The following is a 10,547-nucleotide window of genomic DNA, read 5'->3' on the forward strand; positions in this document are numbered from 1 at the left end:
AAACAAAAAAACCCTAGCTTTCTCTTTTTTCTATTCTATCTTCTTGTTTTTCTTTGTGTGTGTGTGTATATGTGTGTGTGTATAATATATATATATATATACACACCTTGCTACGTATACTGCTTTAGGCTAACCGAGACTTGTCACTTGCACTTATATATTTTTGCTCTTTTGTTAGTTTTGACTGCTTTTATTGTCCTCATTTGTAAGTCGCTTTGGATAAAAGCGTCTGCTAAATGACTAAATGTAAAGTAAATATATATATCAATGATATATATATAGAATATGGTATATAGAAATGGTGGTGGGTCACCTGGACCAAAAAATGCCTGGGCCGATTTTTTGTCCCAGTCCAGCCCTGGTTATTACCAATTATGGGTTCTTTAAAAAACTGAATGTAGAATCCAATGTGCAGGAATCTGGTGTTCCATTTTGAACACACAGATTGCTTTGAATAACAATCAATCCTTTTTATTGATCCTCGTCTGCTTTTCTCTTTTCTCTTGCAGGTCTGAGGTTTCTAAGAGCCTTGAGATTGATACAGTTCTCAGAAATTTTACAGTTTTTGAATATCTTAAAAACAAGGTAAGGCCGACAACATATCACGCACCTCTCTCAGTTTCAAAAGCTCCACTCCGCTGGTATCAACACACACAGTCTCTACAGCTCCTTAGGAGTCTCCGGTGTCCCTTCCATCGCTTTCCACACACCTCTGCGGCTTTGACCCAGAAGTCTGCAAGGCTCGTAGCTGAGCAGAATGTTTAACGTGTGCATTTAGCATGCTGTAGGTAAGAGAACAGGGCCACCCTCCAGCCTGATGAATGCAGGAGTGTGAAGCAGAAAGGCCTCTGATTGATTCCTCCTCCGACAGGCTGTCACACACATGACAGATGAGCACCTCCTGACACCTCAGTGGTATTTCGTAAATATGTCAATGAATCAGAAAGGAATTGGAGAAAAAGCAGTCAGCACCCAACTCAGTGGTTGTAAAACTGCTGGACGTTTCATTTATTTTAGCTGCCGTCTCGTTTTTCAGTTGGGGGAAATTGCTTAGATATATCACACCGAACTGACACAGCTGTCAACAGGACGTTGCATTTGCACCACGGTATTTTATCTCATTGGCTGCTATAGAAGGGGCATTCACATTGATGGTGATTTGCAGTGATCGGAGATAATTTGTATTTTTGTGAGAGTGCTGATTTGAGGCGACATGAGTTTAGTGCAAAATTCACACCACCGTGGAACAGATACCGAAATTCAATGTAAATGCTCCTTTAGACTTAACAGCTCCAATATGCGTCGGTCATCCTCGGGATCCCACTGTCTTCTTATTTATTTGCTGATAACCTGTGTGTTCACTCCCAGCGAGCAGCGTCAAGGCAAGGCATCGCTCGTGTGTGTGTTGGGCTCAGTAGATGACTGACTGATCTGTACGTCAGTGTGATGCGTTTCACTTTGAGAGGTGTGATGTAACTCTCGTCTCTCACAGTAATTCCATCAAGCTGGTGAACCTGTGTTCCATCTTCATAAGCACATGGCTCACTGCTGCAGGATTCATTCATCTGGTGAGTGAAAAAACACACACACGCTCCCCTCTCTCCCCATGCCCTGGAGAAATGACAGAGAAAGGAGAGCACATGCAGATTCGTGGGAGGAAAAAGCTCCTAAGCGAGCGTCACGTCTGTCCCTTTGTGGCGTATGTGGTTTGTGTTGTCGTTTATCTGAAGGTTCAGTGTTTTGTGGTTCTTTTTTCGTGTTTTTGTTTCGTTTTGTTTTCATCAGAGGACATCTGTGCCACTGGATGGCAGCAGAGACTCTGATCGCCACTATATCCTCAGTTTGGTTGCTCTCACAATTCATCCTTGTGATTTTCTGTATGGACAGTAGATGGCTGTAGAGGATCGTGTTTTGATCTGTCAGTAATTCACTTCGCTCTCCTTCCCCTGGCAGGTGGAAAACTCAGGGGATCCATGGGAAAACTTCCAAAACTCTCAACCGCTCTCATATTGGGAATGTGTGTACTTATTAATGGTCACTATGTCCACGGTGGGATATGGAGACGTCTATGCAAGAACCACTCTTGGACGCCTTTTCATGGTCTTCTTCATTCTCGGTGGTCTGGTAAAATCACTTTTCCTCTTGTTGGCACTCCTGCACCCCTCCCCTTCCCCAATGCAAACAACTAGCATCTAAAAAATCATGCAGAACTCCTGTGATTTGACACTTTCATAACTGTTGTCTTTCCACAATTATAACACTGTTTTTACCATACCACAGTCTTCATGATAGCCCAAATTATAACACTGTTTTTACCATATTGTATATGTCCATTGTCTTTGTAATGTTTACTCCCCTGCCGTTAAGATCCATTACCTTGTTTGACCATTACAGCCCAAGTTAAGATGAAATGTACATGCATTTAGTACATTTTTGTAGATGCTGTATGCACTACCCCTCATTATGTTTATTGCATTTAAATGAGCATTTTAAAGAAATGTATTTTTACAATAATGTTGTTGCTATTCTCTTAAAACAGTTTTGCGGTTTCAGGAGATCCCATCCTTCTGTTTCCCTCCCCGAATTCCAACAAACACAGTGGCAGTCGGATGGCCCATAGTCCTGCTTGAGCGTCACCATAGCAACAGCAGCCAAAAAAACTCTCTTATAAGTGCATGTACAGCAGAGTAACTTCAGATGAAGATACTGGAAAATATACATAGAAATAACAGATAAAGACTAGATGTTTATGTTCTGCAGGAAGTTTTTGGTAAAATTATTTACAAGTGGAAAATGTCAATTTTGTCATCAATCAGAGAAACCGTTACTTCAAATAGTTGATTGACGGCAAGAAGTAAAATACCAAAATTGATACCAACTATTGAAAGCAATGGGTTAGATTAGATAGAATAGTTCCTTACGATCACATTTTACAGTGAATCATTTTTGAATAATGATGTCATTTTGAAACTTGTTCATAGAAACAGTTAAAAAGAAATGACTCATAAAAAATATTCAGATTCAAGAATCAATATATATTGCCTAGCCTTAGTGTTTAGGTGGTTAACAGACTCAAGATCAAGGTATAGATCATCCACAGGCATTTAGAAGGTCTCATGTGAAGCTTATATAGACATAATGCAGGACAGATGTGCTTCAGTTCTATCACTGGACACAGAAAGTTCCAGCTGTCCAGAAGTTTCCATAGCAATCTGCTATTTCTTTTTGTTTTTGAGGAGGGCTGGAAATAATCACTGCTCTGCTTTATATCAGGTGTTCAATAAATGACTTCAGTATGGAAATGTTGTAAACCGTCAGATCTGATCAGGCAGATGTCATAATTCATCAGGGCCCTAGAGAGAGGTGAAGAACCTCTCACAACTCTCTTCGGGAGGTCAGGCTGACAACTCGGGGATTAAGATCCCTAGTAACACACATAGCGTGGAGATAAAACAGAACTTTGTCAAGGCTGCAATCTTGCAAAGTGCATCCAGCTCATTTGAAGCACACTAATGAGTCTTAATGTGCTTTGCAGCTGTGGGCAATCAGGTTGGACTATTCAAATCCACTTGCCACTGCATTAGTGTTTGTTGGACAAAACATGGCATGTAGGTTTTTTTTCTTCTTTCTCTTACTTCTCAGAAGATGTTTTTGTGCTGTCAGAGAAAATACAGATGGGCAGCACGACAAACTTTTTTAAAAAATTGTCTCCAAACCAGTGGAGTGTCTCCAAAGCAGGCCTTTTGTCCATTATTCCATTTTCCCCTCAATTGGAATTTTTTCAGATCTTTTCAGAAGCACAATGGACATTTTTTGATTTCTAAAATATTTTTTATTATTTTAATAAAAAACAGACATATTACCAAGCTAGATCATTTTGTTTTTGGAGCAAACACATGTCAATTTCTGCACCTCAGAGGTTGGGGGGGGAAAAAAAGTCCAGACTCGGACGGGTCTCTCCGCTCTCTTTTTTTTAGCCTCTGCTTCTGTCTCCTATCTTCTCCTTAGGCCATGTTTGCCAGCTACGTCCCTGAAATCATAGAGTTAATAGGAAACCGCAAGAAATATGGTGGTTCCTATAGTGCGGTAAATGGCAGAAAGTAAGTATTCCAGGTGCCTCTGTGGCTTTGGTCACAGCAGAACCCCTCTTTGCATGCACTTTTCTTTTTCTGTTCCATGCATGTAGGCCATGTTTGCTCGCTACGTGCCAGAAATTGCTGCTCTCATCTTTAATCGGAAGAAATTCGGAGGGAGTTATAACTCGACACGAGGCAGAAAGTAAGTCAAAATCCAGAACCAGGTGTGGTTGTGTGACTCACACGCCCCCGTCTCAGATAGAGAGGGGGTTAGTGCAGACAAAAAAGATAGGACGAATGAATGTCACACCGTGACTGGAGACCTTGGCCATCGAAGCCACATGTCCATGCCCTTTGCTCTGTGTCTGTGGCTTCTTTTCCCTAACGCATCTGCTGCATTTTAATTTCATTACAGTGACTGTTGCTTTTCCATCCGTTATGTGCTACTGTAGAATCAGTGTTTGTTTTGCATTTGAAATGAAAAGAGCACAGTGAATGATAGAAGATCACTCACTAGTTTATACTCGGATTAAAAAAAAAAAAAAACGCTGTTCACTTAGTGTCATCATTGTCTTGTTTGTTTCAGTTTTTTGTTCTCTGAGTTCTGCTCATCATGCTTGACCCATCTCTCACATGCTCTCTGTGAATGGACGTATGTTGGCTTTTTAGTTTGCATGCTGCAGTGAGAAAAGCCTCTCTGGCTGTGTGTCACTGCTGGCCCTTCACCTCATCTCTGTGTGACATGACTCTGGCCCTGATCTTCAGTCAGCACACACCCTGAATGCCTGGATACCTCAGCTCTCGCACTGGAGCTGCTCCATTGCAATTGGCTTGCTTTTTTGCCCCGCTTGGTACTTTTACTATGTCCCGTTTTTTATTTTCCTTTTCAAAGATGACCCCTGAATGTGAATGTGGATATTTTGAAACCCCCCCACTTGTTTCTGGCTCAAACACGGCCCTGTCATCAGCACAGCGATTCTCCCGAACTCTCACGTTTACGTTCCAGAGCCCCCTCTATCTCTCTCGTGCTCTCTTTTCCAACCCATTTCGCAGCGTGAAACAGGCCCACGGTCACGTCCGGCTTTCATCATCTGAATTTGAGGGCAAACACTAAGCCGGGAGAAAGCCATTAAGAGCCCCTTTGTTTGATGCCATTTCGCTGTCAGTGAAACAAGATTGATGAAATGTTATGTTTGGCCTCAGCCCCACGTTTGGATTGGCAGTCTGGTGTTGAGAGAAGGCCTTGTCAAAAGAGCTGAGCCTCTCTCTTTCTCTCACTTTCTTTCTCTCTGGCTATGCTTGCATCTGGTTGCAATTACAGTAGGCTCCAGCTCTCTGGCCGAGCAGAAAGACAGGCAACAGGCTTCGCCTTATTGTTTAAATATACATGGGACTGTGTGCTCATGAACGGACACATCACGACACCTTGAAATAAATGTGTCGGGATATTTATTTCTACTGTCAGCACATTTCCGACAAGCTCAGGCTGGTGCAAAATACGTACGTTTTGAGTGTAATTCTGCATAAACTCACAAATGTCCAAGAGCCATTTTTAAAAATCCATGAGTAGGTGTTTATGAATAAACGTTGGAGGCTGCATAAATGATATGTAAACTCTGATTGTAATAATGTTCGGTGTAGAGATTAGCTTGACTTTAAAACAGAATTATGGATAATTTTAAATGCAGTCTAACAGTATTCTCATCATATTCGTAGGAACAACAGTGCAGCAATAAAACCAGATTCTGTCTTTCTTAACTCCTATTTATATATATATATATATATATATATATGAATGTTGAATATGCAGTCACTTTCATCCCTTTGTTACCTTGCTAACAGGGTTCCAGATTGTGGCTATGACAGTAAATATGACAATAAAAATATAATAATTTAAAGTCTAATGTGCAAAACTTGAGGTGCGATATCGTCAGATATCAGTAATTTTTCTTTGTCTGATTCAAAATGAACCAAGAAATTTAGTGAAGTCTGTAAGTGTGTAAAGACTAGATGAAATTACTTTTTTTTTTTTTTTAAAACAATTAGAGAATTATTATTAATGGAACTGTTATGTTTATAATCAGTGTGGTTTGTGATGGACAATATATACCATATATATACCATACAATTCAAAAGTTTTGGGCCGGTAAGAATTTTTAAGAAATAAGAAATAAATATTTTTATTCAGAAAGGATGCAATAAATTGATATCTGTAAGTGACAGTAACAACTTTTAATATATATTGTTACAAAACATTTCTACAAATTTCAAATAAATCTTGATCTTGAAAAAAAGTGTTACAGTTTCCACAAAAATATGAAGCAATGCAACCGTTTTCAACATTGATAATAAGAAATGTTTCTTGAGCAGCAAATCAGCATAATGATTTCTGAAGAGTCATATGAAGGCAGGAGTAATATCACATAAATAAATTACATTTTAAAATGTATAAAAATAGAAAAGGGTTATTTTAAGTTATAATATTTCAGAATATTTTGTACAGTATTTTTGATCAAATAAATGCAGCCTTGTTTAGCATAAGAGATGTTTTTCAAAAAAAATCTTACTGACCACAAACTTTTGACTAGTAGTGTGTAACTATAATTGTAGTCATAGTCTGTATACTAAAGAGTCCCTTTAACACAGCACATCATTTTTGTTAAAAGTGTGCTCTCAGTGTACTGAAGTGCTTCTTAACAACCATCTTTATCAAGTAAATCTGTAATTTGTCAACTAAAACAGTAATGTAGCTGTAATGTTTCTTTTTAGAGGCCATTAGCTTTTTAGTAATATTGTATTTATTTATACATTTGATTATTTGAGTCCTGACAGTACGGTCATGGTGTGCCGAGCCTAGCAGTAGTTTGAAGTGTAATCTCTGCTATTGAAACCGTGCAACAGCCAGGTTTGTGATGGCTGTTGATGTCAGCGTGTGTTCAGCGTAGCGTTTAACCATCAGAACAGGAACGCAGATCTGGATCTATGACTGTAATATAGAGCAGCGTTCTGTTGGATCAGGTCGGGGTCTCTGTGGTTTCCATTAGAGCACTGCTGAAACTGACGTAAACCCTGAGTGAACTCTGAGCTCATGCGCCGCCTCTGAGCTTTTCTCCAGAATCTAAGCCACACCAAGAACGTGGAGCCGGCACCGCTTGCCCCCACAGACCAGGCCTGTGTTGGCATCCGCATGCATGGAGTAAGAGTTGAAAAGAGGACAGTATGGCATATAGAAATGCTATTACTGATATGCTTCTCACAACGCATTAAAATGAGTGAGATCAATAGAGGTTCAGTCATCTGGTTCTCTGACTTCAGCTTAGGTGTGCGTGGAGAACTATCCATGCATAGCTGACAGTCTGATGAATAGTCTGTGATGTTGGACAGCTTACTGCATTGTCCTGCTAGTTATAATGCTGAAATATAACAGGATTTTGCATTTATGTATAACCTCCTGGGACCCAGCAAAAAAAAAAAAAAAAAATTACAAACAGAAAAATAGAGAATGTTTTAGTGTTTTAAATGAATGTAATGATTTAAATGTAAATGTAATTATGAAATAATGTTTGTGTCATGTCTTTAAAAATATACCTTTACACAGTCTGAAAATGCAGTTAATAGGCATTTCATGTAAATTAGTGGATCTCAACTTCGACTTAATATACATGATCCAAACTAGTTAAATGGATAGTTCACACAAAAATGAAAATTCTGTCATCATTTACATTTCATTCTGCGACTTACTTTCTTCTGTGGAACACAAAAGAAAATATGTAGAAAAATGTCTGTATGTAATTTTTTTGTCTTGTTTTTTTTTAGTGATTTTTAAAATATCTCTTTTACTGAAAGAACTAAAGAAAGTAAATTATACAGTCAGTATTATTTTTAACTAAATCTAAAGAAAGCTAAAATAAACTAGAAAAAAATGTTGCATGTTAAAAAATGTTAAAAATGCATTGGCAACTAACTGAAATATACGGAGCCCCACATGTGACATGCAGGGGGGAAAAAAGTAAAATTGTGCACATGACATAAGTAGTTCCCTCGTTTTACTAAATTGTGGCCATGTTTTAGTTGAATCAAATTGAGGGAACAAATTATATTGTGCGCGATTTAATTAAAACGAGGGAACAATTTTGTAAATTGTGCACACATGAGGTATGAGGTATTATGTCGTGAATTATGTCGTGGACATGATTAGCTTTTTTTTTTCATGCATGTCATGTGCTGGGCACCATACAAATAAAATAAGTTTCTGTAAAATGTAAGTAAAATTAAGCTAAAATGTAAGTAAAAATAAACTTTAAATAGAAAATAAATAGAAATAATAAAAATAATAAAATGACAGGTACATAAAATTATAAAGCAAAACAAAATTCAAAATATCAATAAATAATAGTGTTTATTAATAGTGTATAAATAATACTAAAACAGTAGTAATGTAGGTTTGGAACGACATGAGGGTGAGGAAATTATGACATTGACATTATTTGCCTTTTTGGATGAACTATCTACTGAAGTTCTCTAATATGTTAAAAGATGTTACAGATGTATTTATGTAATGTTTACTTTCTGGCTTTATTACACCAGAAATAATTTGTATAAATATGGACAAAAATAGATGTTCCTGACCGGTCTAATTTGTCAATGTGTGTTTTTGAGGCAAATTGTAATTCTGTGAAACTGTGCATGTTTCATAGAAATCCCATGTTTATTTACAAGAAACTGTTTGAAAATGATTGAAAATATATAATTGATAATATAACTGATAATAACTCCTAAATATGTGATGTCTCTGTAAAGCCTAGAATGTATCTTTACACTTAGAGTTTAGACAGAATTTGGAAATCCTATTACCCTTCACAGAGCTGGGTCCCAGAAGGATAATTTAACTATATAATTGGTATGCAAACATTTGTGCCCATCAGAAACCACGCTGACTAGCCATGAGCACTGCTTAAACCTCTTTTAGTTCAGAGACTCATGGAATATTGCGTTGATTATTTATTTGTGTGTTCATATTTCCTACAATTTAATTTGTCAAAATGCAGGTAGTAAATGAGTAGACGATGTAAAACAAACCACACGAGATAAATTAAAACTGACTTCTTGAGATGTGCAGCAGTTAGCCACCACAATAACCATATTTACCTATTTAGATTGCAGGTCAGTCAATATGTTTTTTAAAGGTCTGTTCTTAACTTTTTACATTTGGTACCCAGAGTGTTGAATATCTGGCTATTTCTGAGCAATACTCAGCTTTACAGCATATGTAGGGAAATTGCAGTCAGATATGACATAATGGAGTGTTTTTGAATAATTACAGTAGTTTAAGGAGGTGTTACTGGCTAAAGAGTTGCCAAATTAAATTCATTATTGTCCCCCTGCATCAAGTTGTTTATTGTAATGATGATGGAGCCCTGGCCCCATGTGGACTACACATGTTGTCCATCTCAAGCTCTGTTCTCTCTTAGTTTGAAGACAAGGGCAGGCATGTACCCCTTTCATCACACATCGTTCTCCTCACAGCTATCATTTGGACACAGCTTTTCCTAAAACATTGTTGATTATAAAAGTCTGTGATGAGCGCAGAAACAGACCGGACACTTTTCGTTCGACTCAGTTTAAGGTTTAGAGCAGTATCAATGGTTTCGCTGCTGAGGCTGATGTTCGAGCTTGTGGTTTTTAATTTCTTTTACATTTTGGTTGTGATTTCCATATTTTTGGTGCTTTATTTTTTCATTTTTATTCGGCATGATTCACAGTGCATGCTGGGTAACTGCCCTTCTGCATTTGCTTGCTCAGTTTGTGCACATTTTTTGTTTTATTTCACCTTATCGTGCATAACATTGTGTTGTAGCCCAAGTGTTCTCTTCACTGTGTGTTGTTCACAGTGTTGGGAAGGTTACTTTGGAAATGTAATAGGTTACAGATTACAAGTTACCCTATTTAAAATGTAATAGTAGTGTAACTTTTTCAATTACTTTGTTAAAGTAATGTAACTGATTTTGATTACTTTTTGATTACTTTTCTAAATTTCTGATGAATGTTTATTTGCAACTGTTAATCATTTTCAAACATTTACACCATGCAGGGTTAACCTTACAGTAGTGCTCAACGCTGTCAGACTTTCAAAATCCTTCCTCACTTGAATTAAGATGATCAAATTTGAACACATCCACCACAAAATCAGACTTTAGTACCGCCTTTTACTTTGAGATTGATCTGAAGTTCAATGCAGATTTAAAATCATAAGAAATAGTTTACTGATACTGTTTTTGAAACCAAATCTTTGCATAAATACAGGAAACACTGCATCTAACAATGGTTTGGAAAATAAATTGTTAATTAAAAAATAATAATAAATAAAAGCATATACATCAACTCAAATACGGTTATGTAATAAGCATGTGTCCTATTCTGTGTACTAAACTCCTGAAACATTGGTGTCTCTTTGTATATGATATGACGATA

General features: G+C 37.5%; 1 protein-coding gene across 3 annotated transcripts in view; it reads left to right on the top strand.

The window, feature by feature from the left end:
- LOC107698159 (calcium-activated potassium channel subunit alpha-1) overlaps positions 1–10,547 on the top strand; it is a 248,967-nt gene that overhangs the window by 167,515 nt on the left and 70,905 nt on the right. For all 3 annotated transcript variants that reach the window (XM_016499115.1, XM_016499116.1, XM_016499117.1), the window contains exons 6-9: positions 510–585; positions 1,493–1,568; positions 1,954–2,124; positions 4,009–4,100. In XM_016499115.1, the coding sequence (XP_016354601.1) occupies positions 510–585; positions 1,493–1,568; positions 1,954–2,124; positions 4,009–4,100 (415 nt within the window). The remainder of the gene's footprint in view (positions 1–509; positions 586–1,492; positions 1,569–1,953; positions 2,125–4,008; positions 4,101–10,547) is intronic.

Source organism: Sinocyclocheilus anshuiensis, unplaced genomic scaffold, assembly GCF_001515605.1.
Source record: "Sinocyclocheilus anshuiensis isolate Anshui unplaced genomic scaffold, SAMN03320099.WGS_v1.1 scaffold1734, whole genome shotgun sequence".
Classification (NCBI taxonomy): domain Eukaryota; kingdom Metazoa; phylum Chordata; class Actinopteri; order Cypriniformes; family Cyprinidae; genus Sinocyclocheilus; species Sinocyclocheilus anshuiensis.